This window comes from Danio rerio, chromosome 23 (assembly GCF_052040795.2).
Source record: "Danio rerio strain M-AB ecotype USA chromosome 23, GRCz13ab, whole genome shotgun sequence".
Lineage (NCBI taxonomy): Eukaryota > Metazoa > Chordata > Actinopteri > Cypriniformes > Danionidae > Danio > Danio rerio.
In genome coordinates this window covers 9884990-9906342 of record NC_141043.1, presented here as the reverse complement: position 1 = coordinate 9906342, position 21353 = coordinate 9884990, and the positions used below count along the sequence as shown (strand labels likewise).

Sequence of the window (21353 nt, the reverse complement as noted above, 5' to 3'; positions counted from 1 at the left end):
ACTTGCTTCAACACATCTGCCAGGAAGTTTCTAGTATATCCAGCAGGAGCTTGATTAGATGATTCAGGTGTGTTTGATTAGGCTTGGAGTTAAACTCTCCAGGATACTGGCCCTTCAGGACTAAGTGTGGACACCCCTGGTTTTGGTGATATGAATTCTTTGTTCAGCATTGAAATTAACTTGCTTTGCGCTTATGTTTTAGGACTATGTGCTGGTGGTGCCAGAGGGCAGTTACAGCTCCAGCTTTCTGTCCGAGGAGCTGCTGGATAAATCTTACGATTTCATCAGTAACTGTGGACAAAACAGCTTTTACATCAAGTATGTTATTCAGTGTGGGAAATGCACCATAAATATTTGAAATGGTTGTAAATTTATATAGTATAAAGTAAGCTGAATTGTGGATATTCAAATTCTGGTAAAACTTAACAATACATTACTGAAAAAAAAACAGCTTAAACCAGCATATGCTGGTTGGCTGGTTTTAGCTGGTTGACCAGGCTGGTTTTATAGGGGTTACAGCCATTTCCAGGCTGGTTTCCAGCCATTTCCACCCTGGTCTTAGCTGGTCAGGTTGGGAGATGACCAGCTAAAACCAGCTTGACCAGCCTAGCCAGGCTGGGAGCCCAGCCAAAACCAGCTATGTCCACCTTAAACCAGGCTGGTCAAGCATATTTTAGCTGGATTTAGCTGGTCATTTTCCAGCCTGACGATCTAAGACCAGGCTGGAAATAGCTGGAAACCAGCCTGGAATTGGCCAAACCCCCACTAAAACCAGGCTGGTCTACCAACTTAAACCAGCCAACCAGCCTTGGCTGGATTAAGCTGGATTTTTCAGCAGGGTAAGGTTGTGTTAGTTAATGTGTTTAGTAACATGAACAAACAATGAACAAAACATTCATTACAGTATACCTTTATGATAGTTTATGTTAGGTAATGAAAATAAAGTCATTTATTGTTAGTTCGTTAACTTGCAGTGCATTAACTAATGTTAACAAGCATTAATTTAGATGTCAATATGGTGGTATTAATAAATGCTGTTGAAGTATTGCTCATAATTAGTTCATGCTAGTAAATACTAGTGGTGGGCCGTTATCGGCATTAATGTGCTGCGTCCTGTAATGTCCTGTAATTTTGGGTGACTTTAACTGCAGTTTCACTTTAACTCGTGAACATTTCATTCATATCCCCGTGACAAACTGGGGTATTAAAACAAATAAGGAGTAAGAACTGGTGAGACTGTTATGGAATTTAATAACGCATGCCAAACGGAAAGAAAAAACTTCCGCATTTTCCAGTGTGTGTAAGTGTGTGTGTGCGGTCCTTTACTGACAAGTCGCGTGTGTGGATCTTGTCGGAAAATATTGCTTAAAAGACCTACATGACTGTAATAGTTTGATTGCTGTGTTTATTTCAATAATGCCACTAATATATGCAAACTAATGCATGTATTAATTCCATTTCTGTTTAGTTCAGTTATGACTTTAGTCAGATTAAGGTGATCAAAAATCACTGTTTCAAGCTTATGTAGGCCTACAGTTCAAAATTCATGTTTAACTGAATAAACAGTTAGTAAACGCAAATACATCTTATTGAACATTTATTTTCATCAACAATTATCATAGTAGAACAGCTTCTCAAGCAGTTGCATTTTGGAAACAGGAGATGAGCCCCTGATCTAATGCGCCACCTGGCTTGAGAAACCCGTTCTCAAAGAATTACTTTTAGTCATTATTTAGGTAGCATACATATTCTGAATGCCTTCAGCCGAATTCAAATGAGCCATTTTAATCTAGATTCATTAAAAAAATACTATTAAATGTGTTTAATATAAATTAACATAAATTACATTTTAAATAATACAATAACAAGTTAATTTAGTTTTCGAAATGTTGTCTTTAGGTCATCATTAACCAATCATTTGGTATCATAATGTACACTATGAAAAATAAATATTTATTTTGAACCAAATTTTTACCAAAATTGTAATTAAACTAAAAATGCTACAAATGCCTTTCTTATAACAGTTTTCTCATATATATTTTTTTCAGTTTGATTAATTTATTAAAATGTGAACATACAGGGAAAAAAACAAATAATATGGAAAAACAAATGATACCAATACATGGGGAGAAAAAAAAGAATCTTGTATCAAATATAGTTTGCAAATACCATTCACATGTGTAATATAATACATAATAATACTTAACATCACGTCTTTCTCTTGTCAGCCCTTCCTCAGCGTCTGCGTTCTGCCTGAGCTCTGCCGTATCTCTGTCTTCCTTCTTCAATAACGGCGCTGTACCCTGCGGCTGTCATGAAGTGGGTGCCGAGAGTGACACCTGCGAGTCTTTCGGTGGACAGTGCAGATGCAGACCCAATGTGATCGGCCGAGACTGTTCCCAGTGTGCCACGGGATACTACGGCTTCCCCAACTGCAGACGTGAGTGTCTCCAAACACACTTTGATATGAGGGATTGATGAACCGATGACTGAAATTGTTGTCTCATTCTCTCTCCAGCATGTAACTGTGGTTCGCGTCTGTGTGAGCCTGTGACGGGCGAATGCATTTGTCCACCACGGACCCTTCAGCCAGACTGTGTAACCTGCGAGCCCCAGACGTTTGGCTGCCATCCTCTGGTGGGCTGTGAGATGTGTAACTGCTCCAGGCCTGGAGTTACGTCGATGGACATCAGTTGTGACACAAACAACGGGCAATGCAGGTACGGTATAGAAGCGTACTCATGGAGTTGACTTCCTTTTAAATTACACATGAAATCAAAACTGACACATTGATGTTGTTAGCTGTCATTTACTATATTGACAGCTCACAACATATTGATGTTGTTAGCTGACATTGTTTGCCCTTGTAATCTTTCGTTAAAATATGAAAATGCATTTTCTTTGAGCTAAATTCTTCAGATTTGGTTTGTTTGAGTTGTTGGACGTGGTTAACATACTTAACCACATCCTCCAACTGTCCGTTTTAACGACAAACAGAAAGGGCAAGAATGAGGTGTCTATTAGGTTGTAATAACACTTCCGAAACCCTTTCCCAATCTTTCAGAATGAAATGCCTACTTTTCTACATCCAATCAGCTTGCAGTAGAAAAGAACAAGCCACGCCCACTGTTTTCTCATTTAGTATTCCATTTTTCAAAGTGCTGCGTCACAATATGACAAACAAAATGGCCGATTCATGCGGACTTTAAAGGATTGGATTGATTCAGTGTGTTAATTTGTTTTTTTAACATCTACATAGACGGTATGAGGCTTAGGTAAGTTAAAAAAATCTCCAGAAATGGTTTATTTTAGCTAAGAGTGAGTGAGCTATCTTTATGCCTACAGTGTAACCCAGTTTGTTGTGGAGGAAACGTGGACTGAATTAAAATTATAATTACAAATCGAACTGACAGATGTTTTTAGAGTTGTATTTTTGAAGCTTTAACGTATATGAAAACACAGGCAGAAATTTAATATTAATCTCTGCATAAACAGATGTTTAAGAAAGTGTATTGCTGCTCTTTCACTTTAGTGGCAGTGAGAGCTGAGTGATATGACATAATGCATAAACATGCATTAAACACTTACATTTAGCAGTCTACGTGTGTTTGTTGCCTCATTACAAACATATGCAACAAATTTGATTTGTATAATATGCGACAATATACACATTAAACTAAAGATACAGTTAAACAGACCTGATGGCTCTTCAGTGGGGCGCTGAATGCATTTAGAATCTGTTTTTCTGGCGATGAGCTTTGAGTTGAGATCCATGACTGGTTGTATTATCTGAAAGCTGTTTTCAGCCATATCCATGGTAAGTTTAATATTGTCACGGTCACCAGTGGTCTAACCACCATAGATAGCTGGAAAACATTCACATCCACATGAACTACAAATCTGCCATGGTATGGACTACAGATCCAACACACACACTCACTCACAGCTGAAGCTGCTTTTGGACTGATTACTGCACTGTAAATACAGCACACTAACACACAGTTGTTGCAAAGTCTTGTTATCTGTTAAAGTGACATTACAACGCATTTCCTTTGTCTTGTTTGCCTTATTTTGATCCTCGCCTTGTGTATCTATTTAGCCCTGTCTGCCGCAAGCATTCTGACCACTCACCTGTTACTTTGACTATGTTTCTGGATTGCCTGCATGTTGACCATTGCTTTCCTGACCAATCTAACAAACCTGCATCTGGATCCTCACCTCCGTTGTCAGTGTCACATCCCCATTACAGAACACTGTGTGTGTTTGTGTAGTCCAAGTAATCAGTAAAAAAGCAGCTTCAGCTGTGAGTGTTTAATCAATGGTGACTTGGAGCAGGTAAGTGTGTGTGTTGCATGACTGGATCTGTAGTCCATAACATGGCAGATTTGTAGTTCATGTGGATTTTCCAGCGATCTATAGTGGTTAGATCACTGGTGACTAGGGGTGTAACGATACACTCAGCTCACGATACGATGTGTATCACGATGTAATGTTCATGATTCGATATGTATCACGATATTTGGAATAAAAATTTTTAATTAAACTGAAATGCAAATTTTACCAAGTAAACAATTTTTTTATGTATTTCTTTTGTTTCAACTTGTTAAACTGAACCTCCTTTAAGAAAATAAATTAACAGGCCTGTCTCTGGAAAATAAAACCATTTAAAAACTTCTTAAAAATATTATTGAAATGACAGAGACAAAATTAAGGAACAATTTAAGTAAAGGTGCAAAAAAATAAGCTTTCTATTCAATTGAATTTAACAGTAAGAGCTTAAGGCTTTGCTTGGTCACTTGCGTTTTTTGTGTGTGCAAAAAAAAAATCCACATTTCCAGGTATTTAATTCATATTTAATTAAATTCATTTAGAGATATCTCTAATTACAATTGTGACTAGTCAAAACTCATTTAGAGATATCTGCAAATATTTTTCAATGGAAGTCATTGGAGGAATATGACTAGTCATAATATATTTGCAGATATCTCCAATCTGATTTCGTACTAGTACAATTGTAATTGCAGATATCTCTAATTGTCATTCTGACTAGTCGAATTATAATTATGACTAGTCAAAATATAATTAGAGATATCTCTAAATATATTTATGGATAGTCAGAACAAAGGTTTAAATGCTAAAACGGGTTGCCATACGCGCCCGTCTATCATAGTCCGCCCTCTGTAGTAACAGCTCTCGGTCAGCTCAGGTCATGTGTGATTTTGCGGCGGGAACATTATATGAAGACAGAATGATATTTTAGGGTGAATTGTACCTTATAAATACAGTATGTGACTCTTTCAACACCATTAGGAGGTATCCCTGTCGCTGTGCAAAGTATGTAAATCACTGTGAAGACTTTAAAATTTAGGATGTTTGACCCAGTATGCGTGTCAAAAAGCGGACGAGTCTAAAGCAATGACTGTACAACCGAAATGTTGCCAGACGTCTGATTTTGAGAGGATGGGCCATCCTCTATTTCAACTCCACTCATCTTGGTCTGCTAACATTACTGCTGCTGCAATCTGAACTCACGTGTGACAGCAGGTGGAACGTAGCTCACGTGCAAACAGCTCAACTAATAAGAGAACACGGACGTCATATCGTAATAAAATCGTCATAACGCCACGATGCATATTGTGACATTTTTGTATCGCGATAAATCGTTACACCCCTACTGGTGACCGTGACAAATATAAGCCTAGATAGACTTAAAATAAGGGGGAAAATAATCATTGTTGTCATTACACCAGGCAAGCATGTGGCCAATCTATTATTAATGATCCTGCGTGCAATGTCTGATTTTAGTGGTAAATTACTTTCAGCAAGAACTCAAGGTGAACTAATCAAACAACATGGGAATAGTTTTTTCCTAGATGATTAAGTGAAATGAAGATTGTGCTTAATTTTTGTTTAAAATAAAAAAATAACATAACAAAACAACATATTACCAATATACAGGCCAGTGAAAATAGATCCGTTGTAATTTGTTACTTAGTTCTTTAGTTTAGAGAAGAAATTCTTGGAGTTTGTGAGACTAAACGTGTCTTGAGTGTTTGAAGTCAGGTCGTTTGGATTGAAATGGAGTCAATGGACTGTTTACAACTGAGCTTTTACGCCTGAGCCAAACCTTTCTTCTGTGAAGCGCTGCCTGATGGACTGATATTATTAACCACTGTGTCTGGTTATAACAATACTGTCTATATAAGGATTAACTGCAGGAATTCCAGAGGTATTTATTTTTAGGACTCTTTATTTCGGCCCACTGGCTGACACACCATCCCCTCATTAGGCAGCGTTTCAAATCCACAGGGAGGTGGATTTGAGCTCTACTGACTGTGAGGAAATGTCATACATTATAACTGTTCATGCGTCATCTATTGACGTCACTTTCATTTCAACTATAACTGGATAAATGGTAAATAACTAGGGCAGTTTTTTTTAGATATAATTTGTAAACCAAAAGTAAGGGCAAAGCCAACAACTTAAGTACCTAATGTCTATTGGGTCTTTATGTGCAGTAAGTTTGAACAATTCATCAAAACATTGTTATATTTCACTTATGATAAAATAGCCAGCACGAGCTACAGGCATCCAATCATCATAGAGTGTCAGTTGATCTGTATGTACTTTATTTAATCTGCATCATACCAAATTACATCACTCTCCCCTCAGGTGCAGGAACAACATTGTTGGCCGTCAGTGTGACAGGTGTTCTCCAGGTTTCTATGGTTACCCCAACTGCAGGCCATGTAACTGCAATGAGGCGGGAACTGAGATGAATGTTTGCGACTCCTTCACTGGACGCTGTCTGTGCAAGGTGTCTTTTCCTCTCCTTCTGCCCCATTATTTTTTATGTCTGTTTTCACTCAGACAATTGATCATCTTTGTTATATATTGATGTTTGGTCTCTTTCAGGAAAATGTGGAAGGCCCTCGCTGTGACCAGTGCAAACTGGGAACGTTTCATCTGGACCCCACTAATGCTAAAGGCTGCACCAAGTGCTTTTGCTTTGGAGCCACTGATCGCTGCCACAGCTCTGACAAACGCCGAAGTGAGGTACACTTAAAAATGATATGTCAAGGAAATCAGTCATTGTTATACCATTGTGCTTTACAATCTTTTAGTACACAAATGTTTCATTTGCTTACTGTAGCAGCAACACAAAATTATGCATAATTAGATGCAGCTTGATCCTCAACTTCATTGATAAGTAACTAATGTATCTGTTGATGTAACTGATATGCTAACAATCTTGGTTCCAATCTGGAGGACACGACCCCCATTAGGGCTCAACTAGGGCAGTGCGATTTAGGGAAAACATCTAATGCAATTGTTTTGACAGATATTGCGATGGCGATTTGATTTGTGATTTAATTTTGTAGTCAAGTTTCAGCTCAATAATCTGTAAGCTGTGGCAACGATTCTGCGGCAGCTCTTAAAAATGACCTGTTTGGTGTCTGTGACTTTAAAACCAAAATATTTTCATATTTTCAATGCTGTTTTTCTTTGATATTAATTAGTCTATTAATGCTTCTAAAGTGGCAGATGCCATTATCCCAACTGTCCACGTTTTCCTGTTTGTGTGTGTCCCGCATAGTCCGGTTGTGGAATTCTGATTAGGCTGAACGAAAATGTGCTCACTTAATTGGCTAGTAAGATTGTCACACACAGACGGCAGTCACTCATTTGCTCTGAGTTGGATACATTACATAATACATACATATTTCATAATGCAGCCTCTTGCGATTTTATCTAATCACTAATTGTGATTGTGATTCGATTAATCCCAGCTCTAGGGTCAACAAAGCTTAAAGAGAGGGCACTAAAATTAAAAATCAAATAGACACAATTTTGATAATAAAATTTATTGTTGATAGTTTGTTTGACCATTTTATTATTATCATTAAAAGTATATTAAATCACATCTACTTGAAATACCTTAGGTAATTACCTTCCAGCACGAGGCATATTTCTTCCAGAATTTCTTCACTACGTTCTGTCAAAATGTGGATTTACATTTTCATTCAGGCTGTTTACAGTTTTTGGTTTTTTTTTTTTTTTGTTCACACACAGCTTTTAAGCTCTGTTGCAAATATGAAACAAAACAAAACAAAAAACTAATTAAATATCTCAGTACTCATCGCCAGAAAAACAGATTCTAAATGTATTCAGCGCCCCACTGAAGAGCCATCAGGTCTGTTTAACTGTATCTTTAGTGCACATTCAAACCAACATTTGTTAATTCATAATCTGGCCTTCATTGTTAATTGTATTATTTTAATCTTTACACAGTTGTTGCTATTTGGTAACACTTTAAGATAATGGTCCATCAGTTTATGGGTTTACTAAAATGAACAAAGAATTAGTAATACATCTATTGCAGTATTTATTTAATTTTGTTAATGTTAGTTAATGTTATGTATAATGTTCATGTTAACTCACTGTGCATAAACTAATGTTAACAAGCACAGTTTTGGATATTCAATTCCATTAAATTTAATTCACCTTTATTTTTATCGATTTTACAATGTAGATTGTGTCAAATCAGCTTCACATAGAAGACCATAGTGAATTGAAACAGTGTAGTTCAGTTTTCAGAGTTTAAGTACAGTTCAGTTAAGCACAGTTAAGCACAGTTCACCGTGATTTAATAATCACTACCGAGAGTCCGTAGACAGAAGAGCAAATCCATCGTTGAGCAGCTCCACAGATCCCGAACCATGCAAGCCAGTGGCAACAGCGGCGAGGAAAAAAATTTAATTAGGGAAAGTGAAGAATTTAAAAACCTTAAGAGAAACCAAGCTCAGTTGGGCACGAGTATTTCTTCTCCTGCCAAATGTCTTGTGCAGAGCTGCAGTCTAGGCGCCGGAGGCTGGAAAGCTGGACCTCAGCGAAGACTCGTCTGTCCCTTAATAATGCATTAGTTAATGTTGAACTATGATTAATAAATACTTTACTAGATTATTTATACATAGTTAATGTTAGTAAATACATTAACTTACAAAGGACCATTAATTTAAACCAGGGCTATTCAATTAGTTTGTCATATGGCCCGGTTCATGAAAAGCATCTCAAACGAAGAGCCAGAGAGATATAACTTGCTAAATGAGTAATGACAAAACTGCATATAAGAGCCTATATGCTGTATTTGTGCTCAAAGACACTCACGTTGGCTACATGTTAATATATTGTATTTTAAAACTACGTAATATCAGTGCATTGTACAATAGACTTTTTTTTTTTTTTACTAACATTCAAATGTTGTATTTCAGAGCACAACAAAATAAGTGTATTGCTTAAGTAGGCTTCTTCTACATTCAGACACATCCATATGTTATTTTTTTAAACTGCATAACAATTAGTGATGCAACATTATAGATTACATTATACAACATTATAACTCTCACCTTGAGATGTTTTCTACTGCGTGCGCCCAGAAAGACGCAAGCGCATTACTCCGCTTGTGCGCACATATTGTCATTACATTAGAAATAACAAACTTGCAAGTGAAAAAGATGTGATATGGTAACGGCCGCTGCTATAGTTAATCCGGTGTACAAGCTTGGAATTTTAAACTAACGCATAGGTGGCAACTTGTCATAACTTTGTTTAATTTGTTTCGTTCCGAACAGAAATGCGGCTCAGAGAAGCTTTTACGATTTATTTACTGTGACAAATTAAAGCGCAGTTAATAGTGAAATCAGCTAATCGTTGCACCCCTATTAACGATAACAGTGCATTGTACAAAAGGCATTTTCTACAAAACATTTCCAAATGTTTTCGACTGTCTGCACCACTCGCTTATGGTGACTCACACTCTGCGCAACTTCTGCAGCTCGCGCTGTATTGAACAGATGCACGTCACTTCATAACTATAGCGGACGTTTTTCAACTGTACTAAATTTATTTTTGATGTCTTGGTCACACTATTTTATTCGTCTGTCACAATATATTACAGAAAATAACTTAATTTGAGCCTCAGAGAAAAAGAAAAAAAAACTCCTATGCACATGCGCTTGTTACAGAAAGTTCACACATTCACAAACACACACACACACACACACACACACACACACACACACATAAGACACACACACACACACACATAAGACACACACACACACACACACACACACACACATAAGACACACACACACACACACACACACACACACAAAGACGAGGTCTCTTAAAGGAGCCGCACCACATTTTCACTCGTTACAGACACTTGTCATATTTTATTTTAGTGAGCAGGCAGAAGGTTGACTGAGGTTTACACAGCAGAAAAGCGCGTGCTTATACGGGCGTGACATGGAGCCGATCCGCTAATCGCAGCACATTATGACGATGACCAATCAGAGTCATAAAGGCAGGCCTTTCAGAGGAACTAGGAAATATATCAGTCGTTTTCATGTTAGCTAAGTAGCTGTGTATAATCAAAGTGAGATATATGAAAAAATAACATGATTTACTTCAAGTGAAACATGAGCACAGATTGCTTTTCATCTTATAAACACAACCAAGCCTTAAAATTACATTCTGGACCACCCCTTTAAACTTGTTTAAATTGTCTGCTCGGGGTTTTTGAAGGTTCACTAATAATTTTGAATGCACAATTAAAGGTCGTCTGGAAAAAAGATTGAGTCACTGTGTTCACTGATATTTGTGATGCTTTTGTCATAGTACTGCAAATGTTTCCCAAGAACTGGGTCTCAAGCCAAAGTACAATATCATAGTAATCATATCTAACAGGCCCGTGCAGAGACCCTCCAAAGAGCATGTGCAGGATACATTTTTTTAAGAGTGGGGTGTGGGGGGGTGGTGGGGGGGGAATGGTGTTGTTGTTGTCGCGCACGTTCTGATCAGATGTGTTGTCGCGCGCGTACTGTAAAGCGGGGCGGATGGGGGTGGGTTGAGCGCGCGTACTCAAGAGCGGTGTTGTCGCGCGCCTTCTGAAGGGCGGGACGGAGGGTGTGTCGCTTCGCAGGGGCACTTTTGATCATTTTGAAAGGGCACTTTATATCCTAGACTACAAAGGGCATGTGCACTGCACAGGTTGAGCCTAATGTGTGCACGTGCCTGATATCTAATGATCTTCTTGTGAGTTGTCATCACAGGTTACACACAAATACAAACATGCATAGTCATAATAGCATTCAGATGACCTTAGTGAGCTTGTTCCTTCAATGACACCATTTAAAAAGACTCGCATGTTCTGAATCTTTTACTGATTCAAGCAAAGCATTTATAATATGACCCTTAAACTTGAAAATCATTCCCTTCACTGAGTTTTTTTTTGTTGAATGCGTGTAAAAATAAGTGTAATCGCTGACTGCTATACAAATGTACTCATATTTTGCTTTGATCTGCACAGATTATGGACATGGCAGGCTGGGTGCTGCTGAGAAGTGACAGACAGGAAGTGCCTGTGTCCACATATCTGGATCAGGATCTGGTGGAGGCCGATCTGAGCGATGTGCCTGATGTCTCACAGGACCTCCATTGGCATGCTCCTCAGGCTTACCTCGGCGATAAAGTGAGTCCACATTCACATGTTCCTGCTCTCAGCTTATCTACTGTACACCTAGACTTGTCTTATTATGATGTCATGGCAGCTGCTGGGACATATGTTTCAGCCAAGCTTATGGGTTAGCTGTGGTTAGACAGTACGGGGCCAGACAGACAGCTGAGCTGAATCTCCATCAGATAGCTCACATTAAAGCTACAGGAAACAAAAGGGTCAGATAAATGGTTCTATCTGATAACTTGCACACACCTTGTTTGGACTGGTGCTAAATGTTGATGCCGAATGTCAGATTAAACACAGGCTGAGCTGACTTTTGACTAGGCTTTCAGTGCTTTAGACATGCTTGTCTTGACCTGAATTTGTGCTGTCTTTCTCATATGTAGGTGTCTTCATACGGAGGTTATCTGCGCTACCGTTTACATACACAGACGATGCGAGGTGATGCTTTCCTGATGGTCGAAACCATTCGGCCAGACGTTATACTCAAGGTATCAGTTTAACAATTTTGAAAATTGAGTTTATTCTGAATAAAAATAATTTACTAAATTTAAAATTAATTATTTAAACAAATATTACATTCATTTTGAGAGACACAATTGTTTCTGTTTTCAACAAAACGTCCAAACAAAAAATTTGTTCATCTCAGAATCAGTTTTTTAAGCAAATACTTGTTGATTCTTTTATAATGACAATGACTTGCCAAACTTTTAAATGAATCAGTCATTTTGAATAAATAATTTGAATAAATAATGAATAAATAATCATTTTAAATTAATTTAGTTTAAAATAATTTGAATAAATTTAGAATCTGTCTTTCTGACAACAAGCTTTGATGAGTTGAGATCCATGCCTGGTGGCATTATCTGAGAGATCTTTTTATCTGAGTCTCCTTTTCAAAATAAAAGTCTCACATCCATAGTAAGTTTAATATAAGCTTAGACAGACTTGAAAATAAGGGGGGAAACAATCATTCTAGGAAAGCCCGTGACCAATCAAATATTAATGATCCTGTCTGCAGCGTAAGACAGACTTTTTGATTCTTTTATAAAGACAATGACTTGCCTCACTTTTAAATGAATCGGTCATTTTGAAGGAATCCTTTGAAAATATAATCCAACAAATCAGACAAGCTCTTGCTTGCTATTGCTGTTTTTTTTTTCTTTTTTTTTCTTTTTTTTTTTTTTGCTGTCATATTTATTTATCCATAAGAAGCCTAAGTCAGACAAGATGTAAGCACAAAACATATTATTAATTGTAAAAAATCACACAAAATATTTTAATTTTCCACACATGAACTTTATCCCTAGAGCGATTTATGAGCCTGATTTTTTAGGTACTATACATGCTTCCGTAAGGTAAAATTATTATAATTATTTTTATATTTAGTACATTACTTTATTATTATTATAATTATTATTATTATTATTATTAGTAGTAGTAGTAGTAGTAGTAGTAGTTTAGTATTTTTTATACTTAGTTTTATAAGTAAATTATAACCAGTGGTAACAAAACAAAAAAAATATTATATATATAGATAGATAGATAGATAGATAGATAGATAGATAGATAGATAGATAGATAGATAGATAGATAGATAGATGGATAGATGGATAGATAGATAGATAGATAGATAGATAGATAGATAGATAGATAGATAGAGATATAGATATATTGATATAGATACAGATATGTGTATATAGACGTATATACACTAATACATTCATACCTATCGTAGTAGTTTGATTAAAACTAAACAAAAATGATAAATAAAATAATACAGATGTCCCAAAGATTGTAGCTTTAAGCTCTTAAATAACTGATGTTAAATTTAATACATTTCATGATTTTAATTAATTAGACATAGTTTATGAATACTAAACCTTACTTTAACCACTAAAACAAATAAATAACTGGAAAACACTCAACTGTAATACATATTGTAAAATACATCAAATAAAAAACACTAAACTGTAATAAAACAAAAAAACAGCCCCATTGTTTTGACACACTGCTTTACTAAAACTAGCCTGGAGCAAGGCTGTGGGTTGCTGATTGATGAACTGTGCTGTAGACTTTCTGTAAAATCTTTACTTGAGGCTGAACTTCAGCCTGATTGAAAATATTTTTGTATTCGATTCAACTCGATTCGTCTCGCAGCCCGCTAATGCAAAAGTACTTGAATAGCCTGTCTTATGTGTATAGTATTTAAAGTATAATATTAGTAATTAAAATATAATAGTAAATAATATAGTATTTTATTTTATAAAATTTGTACATGTTAGTTATGCATAGGTTTTTATAATAGCTCTTATACCCAGTGTTGTGTTTGTATTTATGATTAAATTATGTAGCACCGTTGTCCTGCGAGACAAGACATTTCGTTCCTCTGTATGCCCACACATTTAGCGGAATAACAATAAAGCTCGACTTGATGTTTGTGTGTGTGTGTGTGTGTGTGTGTGTGTGTGTGTGTGTGTGTGTGTGTGTGTGTGTGCAGGGCAATCAGATGACTCTTGTGTACATGGAAAGAGAATATCCCTCTCCTGAAGACCCCCATGAAGGCATTGTCCACCTGGTAGAGGTGAGGAAATTCAAATAAATCACGATTTTAGTCAAAGATAATTATTTGTTCTTCTCTGTACATGATGTGAAATGTCCTCAAAGTTAATTCAATGCATGCATGTTCTCTGTCATTGCAGGAGAGTTTCAGGCATGCTCAGACTGGGAATTCAGTGTCCCGTGAGGAGCTGATGATGGTTTTGGTGGCCCTGGAGTCTCTTCAGATCAGAGCGCTTCACTCTCAGTCGGCTCAGTCTGTGTCTCTGCGGGCCGCTGTGCTGGAGGTGGCTGAAAACATGCCCTCTGGTCGCCATGCCAACAATGTTGAAATCTGTCTTTGCCCAGGAAACTATCTAGGAGACTCCTGTCAGGTAGTGTGCTTTGACAAAAACAAGGTAGCAAATTGTGAAGTGCTACTGACTATAATGAGGTCTTATAAAGTGAAAAGTTCAGGGTTTCTGACAGGAACAATTTTTTTTTTTTTACATTAAAAATCCTCAAATTCTCTTAAAGGGACAGTTTATCCAAAGAGCTACTCCTTATTTACTCATCCTCAAATAGTTCCAAAGCTTTCTTTTTTGAAGATATTTTTAAGAAAACTAAAAACCTGTAACTATTGACTTCCATAATAGGACAAACAAATACCAAAGAAGTCAATGGTTACCTGTTTTTAGCTTTTTTTTAAATATCTTCTTCTGTGTTTAACCAAAGAAAGAAATGTTAAACAGATTTTTTTAATGTTAAACTGGACTTAATTTTCATGTCTATTTAATTGTTCTGTCTAAAACTTAAAAATTATCTAAACTGAAAGTCCCCTTTAATGCTTAATAATGCATTTTGTAACATCCTGTGCTGCTGTAGACCTTTTTTTCCCCTAGTCCAAATGTAATTCACTATATTACGACTACAAACAAGACCACCATCATGATATAGGTCTTGAATATTGTTCATGGTGGTCACTAAAAACCACTGTAAAAGATATGGACGTAGTATCCTTGACATCACCCATAGGTTTCTGAAGAGCGCAAAAGAAGCTACAAGTAGGCATGGCCAACCATCGACATTTTGTTTGCATGTCATTGGCGGAGCGTCAGTGGAGCTACAGATTCCTCCTAGCATTTTGCTTAGACAGTGTTTTCTTTGGGAGAAATGCTTAATATTTCATTACCTGCAACACTATATCAATGAAGTGTTTAGTCTTTAAAAAAACACCGTTGTAGCAAATTGAGCCACTAAGCACTGTTCTTATGACGTTTTTCTACAGGAAGAAATTTCTCCCAAACACTTCAAATATAGTCTGTGTTAGGAAATGCAAGGCTATTTATAAAATCCAGGCATAACACTGTATGACAACATTTCAGATGTTTTATAGCCTACAGCTAATCCTTCTGTCTGGTTCTGGAGTGCATTCAAGTTCTAAAGAAAAATATAAATAATAAATTATCTTAAATAAAATAAATATATATATATATATATATATATATATATATATATATATATATATATATATATATATATATATATATATAGATGTGGTTTACACGTATTTAATTTCACTCACCTGGGAAATGGAGGCCACTTGAATGGTTTGTGAGCACAATTAAGTGCACACAGCATGCCATGTCATCTGATAATTGTAAGAAATAATTCCAAACGGCAATTGCCTGTGTAAAGCCACATTAAACTAAAAAAAATATATGTATATATGATGTACATGCCGAGTTCAGCAGCTAATCAGCCGGAATCAGATGAGGTGAAATGATGGTGACCAGCGAAATCTAGCTGTCACTCAAGTGGCCACACCCTTAATTATGCAAACTTAATATAACTGAATAAAAACTAAATGCATAAGTTATAAAAAAAAAATCACCCCCCTCAAAGTTGGCACAAAGGGTTATATTAGCTATATGCACCAAAACCATCTTTTGTACCAGGCTGTAAAACATGTTTTTATCAGCTGTAAAATTGGCCAATTAAGCATTGCAGTCAGTAAACATCTGGACTTCTTACAAAGTCCCCATTAATGACATACTTTATGTCAGGTGCATATAAAATGAATTAACTAGTCTTCATCAACTCATATATTTGCATAAAGTAAATTTGGTTAATGGCTGGATTAATTATTGCTTAATAATTTTGCCAAATCAGAACATACAGAAATTTACAACATTATTTTCCTAGCGCAGATTGTAATTAATCAATTGAACAATTTATCTGTTCAAGTTAGGCCACTGATTGAAGATTACAGTACAAACTTTTATTTTCAAAGTCTGACTATTTGCTTCTGCTTTTGGAGTGACAATCCTTCACTGGCAAGACCATCGAAAGCTCAATTGGCGCTCTAGGCAAACGACGGAGCGGGAGGTTGGGGGAAGGGGGGTGCATATCGGCCATATTGTCCATGCTTAAATCAGCCACTTGTTCTCTGTCGACGTCAGTTCACAGACAATTCACCACAATATACTTGACCACACCCCTCTTACCTTTAGTTTGCTATGAAAGAATGATCCACAAAAAGCTCCTTCAGCTTCAGTTGAATGAACATCAACATCCTAAAATAAAAGCTATATGGAGCTATTTTGGAGCTAAAGAAACAACAAGATAAAGCCATCACTATGAGCAACCAAGAAATACTGATAAATCCTGGATAAAGTTGTTCAAACTGTGCTATAATGTTCATACATGTTTCATTTTCTGCTCTCAGCAATGTGCGCCAGGGTACTACAGAGACAACAAAGGTCTTTTCCTTGGGAAGTGTGTCCCCTGCAACTGCAACGGGCACTCGGATCAGTGTCTGGATGGTTCTGGCATATGTGTGGTGAGTCAAACATCTCAAGTCATACATAAATCACATACCAGGCGTAGACATAGGCAATATACTGTTATAGCACATTCCAGTGGGTACAGTAAAACTCGTCATAAACAAAGTCGTAAATCTGATTTAGATTTAAGATCCTGGGAAAGAGAAGTTTAAGAATAAATGCTTAATCAGAGTGTTGAACTTTTCAAACGCAGAACTGCCGCCATAATACTGCCGGAAATCACTGTGAGAAGTGCCTGGGCGGTTTTCATCATAACAACACTGTCGATGGCCACTCTGTGTCCTGTTCAAGCTGCCCCTGCCCTCTGCAAGTGGCTTCAAACAAGTCAGTGGTCTCATTTCATCATCTGAACCCCTATTTCACATTCATCTCAAACATTCTTTTTCTTCTGATGATCTGTGTGGAATTGAAATTTAGTCAGACTTTTGTTTTCTTTCTGATTTATTAGGCTTTTACCCCCTGTAAGAGCCATAATTTGATTGAATATAATAGTGCTCAAATTCATATACAGTTTATATATGTTCATATGTTCAGTTGTGTACATTCGCTATTTCACCCCTACTCTTTTGTTTGTAATGGTTTGCTCCGCTTTTATTGGACTGATTCAAGTTATATTACGAAACTGGAAAGTGAAAGAAAAAGACAGAGCAGCACATTTTTATTTTTTTTTAACCGGAGCTAATAGTTATGACGCTTAAGAATTCAGTAAACATCTTTAATTGTAAAGAAACCAAAGTCAATTTATTGGCTGACTGATTTTTTGAAATTCTGATAATACTCCCTTAAAATAAATTCATTTCAGTGCTGGATATCTCAACATGCCTCTGTCATAGAGTAAAAGATGTTATTTGTTTGGTCTTGTTCACAGTTTTGCTATTCGCTGTGTGGAGAAGCCCAATAATATGCGGTGCCTGTGCATGCCTGGCTATGCTGGATCTAAGTGTGAAAGGTACACATGTGAAACATTCATTCGATCATTCATTTTCTTGTCAGATTAGTCCCTTTATTAATCCAGGGTCACCACAGCGGAATAAACCACCAAGTTATCCAGCATGTTTTTACGCAGCGGATGCCCTTCCAGCCACAACCCATCTCTGGGAAACATCCACACACACTCACTCATCCACTACAGACAATTTAGCCTACCCAATTCACCTGTACTGCATGTCTTTGGACTGTGGGGGAGCACCCGGAGGAAACCCACATGAACGCAGGGAGAACAAATATTTTTATTATATTTATATATATATATATATATATATATATATATATATATATAAACAATGCCAATAAAGAAAACATTAATTTCCAAGTTGGATTCTAAGTGGACTGCAAAAAACGAAATACAGGCATTGCAAATATGGAAATTGGAAAATTATAATAATAATATTAAAGTATTGAATACAGACAATTGCACTAATTGTAAAGTTGTATTGCTGTAAGTTGAGAACATTAATTATAAAGTAGAAACAATTTTGCTTCAGCCAGTTTCTAAGACAGTCCAGTCTGTTGACATTATCGAGGGACAATGTGGACCTTTTCTTTTGAATGATGTTGAATGAGCTGAGAGTGCAACGCAATCTCACGGCAATTTGTAACTTTTTGATTTAGTTGCTACGGACAATGACATTTAGGCAGGTTTGTTGCAAGAAATGCACGCGCGCACGCACACATACACACAGGCACACAGACCAGGGCCGTGCACAGGAGGGTGGCCTGGTGGCAAGAGCCACTGCCCCTCTGCCCTCATTGGCTGAGGTGCCCCTCTCAGGAGGCAATTGCTCTTCACTTTGCACCGGCCCCTGTAACGGTCTGTGCTCTGTGCATGGGCCTGACACACACACACACACACAGGACAGTGCAGCCGGAGCGACTGTCTTCAGATTCAACACGTATGATCACGTTCATCAAATTTACTTAAACTAAGTGTTCGAAAGAATGGCTGTATTTCACAAGGATTCTGACACAACAACGCAAAGCAGACACTTTTGTTGCGTTTGAAGAAAACACATCAAACACTTCAACACACATTTGAGAGCGCATGCTGAAAGGCAGAGGAATGCGCTGTCTTTGACAGCTCGCGACTTCACCTGACACTTTCCGAGTACATTTACATGGACACCAAATCTCCGATTTTAATATGATTAAGTTAATACTCTTATTAAGAGTCTACCATGTAAGCAGCGATTTTTGATTACCTTAAAGGACCACCAAGTCACGGAATACAAAAGGTTTTTCTTTCCGTTTGCCATGCCGTATCAAATTTGATTAAAACAAAAGTCAAAATCTAAAAATGAAACACCCGAAATTCTGGAGAGCCTGGTGATATATATATATATATATATATATATATATATATATATATATATATATATATATATATATATATATACACACACATCCATTTTTTTTCGTTTAAGTTTCCTTTTTTTCGTTAAAGGCTCATCTGGTTAAGACACAATTCTGAATTTTCATGGCCAAACTCAACCAATTGTAATTGTTTGTTTTGGTTTAATTTTGAAATTCCACAATCAATACAGAGCCTCGGAGACCAGAAAAAGACGGGCTTGGCCTCTCCCTGATGTGAAACATCCAATTATTATATGGTTATTTATTTACAAATATTTTATTTTATTATTAGTTTAGTTTAGTTAATTTAGTTTAAAAAGCACATTCAACCTAAAATGACAAGATTTTAAACATCTAGTAGAGTTATAGGGATGCAGAATATCAGATTTCACGATTCTGTAAACAATAAAAGTATTTTCATAAAATAAAAATACTAGAATGTAATACTAAAATTGGAATGTAGAATGGGGCAACATGGACATTTGTGCCACTATTTTTAAGGAGTTTGGCTTCAACATTCTGGACCACTTGGCATCGAGCTACATGGAGATGCCATAAAAAATAATTGCAGCAATGTAATGTAATGTGGCCATGCACCCAAAGTGCTTCACAATCATTAACAGTCGGAGGGTCTCTCCACTCCACCCCCAGTGTGCAGCATCCAATTGCATGATGCAACGGCAGCCACAGGACAACAGCGCCAATGCGCTCACCACACACCAACTATAGGTCCAATTCATTGGATGGGGATGACTAGGAGGCCGGTAAGGGCTGATGGGGGGGAACCCATCACACCGGGGTTACACACAGATGACCACACAGAGTCAGGACCTCGGTTTAACGTCTCATCTATAAGATGGCGCTCACTGACAGTACAGTGTCCCCTTAACTATACTGGGGCATTAGGATCCACACAGACTGCAGGTTGAGCGCCCCCCTACTGACCCTATTAACACCATATCCAACAGCAATTTACTGTAGTTTTTACCATGTGGTCTCCCATCCGGGTACTGACCTGGCTCAGCCCTGCTCAGCTTCAGTAAGTAACTGGTCTCGGACTACAGGGTGATAGGGCTGTGGCAATAAAGCAAAGATTTTTTAAGAATTAGTAATACTTTTTCTCATTATTTTATGAATGTTATTATTGTCTGTCATAAACATGAATTAAAATGAAAATAAAATGACATAAGGACATTTTTATAACATAATTTATTCTGGGAGTTGCAGTATAAATGTTTCATTTATCACTTACTACATTTTTTAGATTATAAATATTCTATGATATCATTACCATTAATATTTTTGTATCATTATTATTACTAAATTAGTATTATTACTATTTTTATAGCCACATTAGTAATTATTAAATAGTTATTTTTTGTACTGAATGCAGGTGTGCACCAGGTTACTATGGCAACCCAGTTGTGATTGGCAGTACATGCCAGCCGTGCAACTGCAATGGAAACTCAGACCCCAACATGTTGTTCAGCGACTGCCATCCTTTGACGGGGGAGTGTCAGAGCTGCATGCACAACACTGCTGGACCGCACTGCGAAATCTGCGCCCCTGGTTTCTACGGTGATGCCATCACTGCAAAGAACTGCACCAGTAGGTCAACTTGTATAAACATCAGCCATACTGTCCTGTATTTAAAGAGTTCTTATAATTATGTTATTTCCCTTGTGCATTACCCAGGATGCAACTGTTCTCCTTGTGGCACTGCACATTGCGACTCTCACACTGGCCAGTGCCACTGCAAGCCGGGTGTGGTGGGAGCCCAGTGTGATCGCTGTGAGGTGTGTGTGCTTGGATGTTCTGTCTATGTATTGGTTTGGTTCAGTGGTAATAGCGTTTTTTGTTGCTGTTGTGTGTTTAGCATGGGACATTTGGCTTTGATTCCTGCACTGGTTGCAGAAAGTGTGACTGTGATGCGTCAGCTGCGTTGGTTCAGGCATGTGACCCTGTTAACGGCGCATGTGCCTGTCAGCCTGGGGTCAATGGACCGAACTGCCACCAGTGTGCACCTGGTCACTGGAACTACAGTTCTAATGGTTGCAGGAGTGAGTCAACATAGCACAAATACATTAAGCTCAAGG

At 37.3% G+C, this 21353-nt stretch overlaps 1 protein-coding gene across 3 annotated transcripts in view; it reads left to right on the top strand.

The window, feature by feature from the left end:
• Positions 1-21353, top strand: part of lama5 (laminin, alpha 5) — a 201838-nt gene that overhangs the window by 130302 nt on the left and 50183 nt on the right. For all 3 annotated transcript variants that reach the window (XM_087305121.1, NM_001039171.2, NM_001442039.1), the window contains 15 exon segments: positions 203-318; positions 2229-2440; positions 2519-2720; positions 6673-6817; positions 6916-7056; positions 11375-11536; positions 11911-12015; positions 14025-14108; positions 14227-14457; positions 16791-16904; positions 17102-17232; positions 17777-17857; positions 20651-20865; positions 20953-21053; positions 21134-21317. In XM_087305121.1, the coding sequence (XP_087161247.1) occupies positions 203-318; positions 2229-2440; positions 2519-2720; positions 6673-6817; positions 6916-7056; positions 11375-11536; positions 11911-12015; positions 14025-14108; positions 14227-14457; positions 16791-16904; positions 17102-17232; positions 17777-17857; positions 20651-20865; positions 20953-21053; positions 21134-21317 (2224 nt within the window).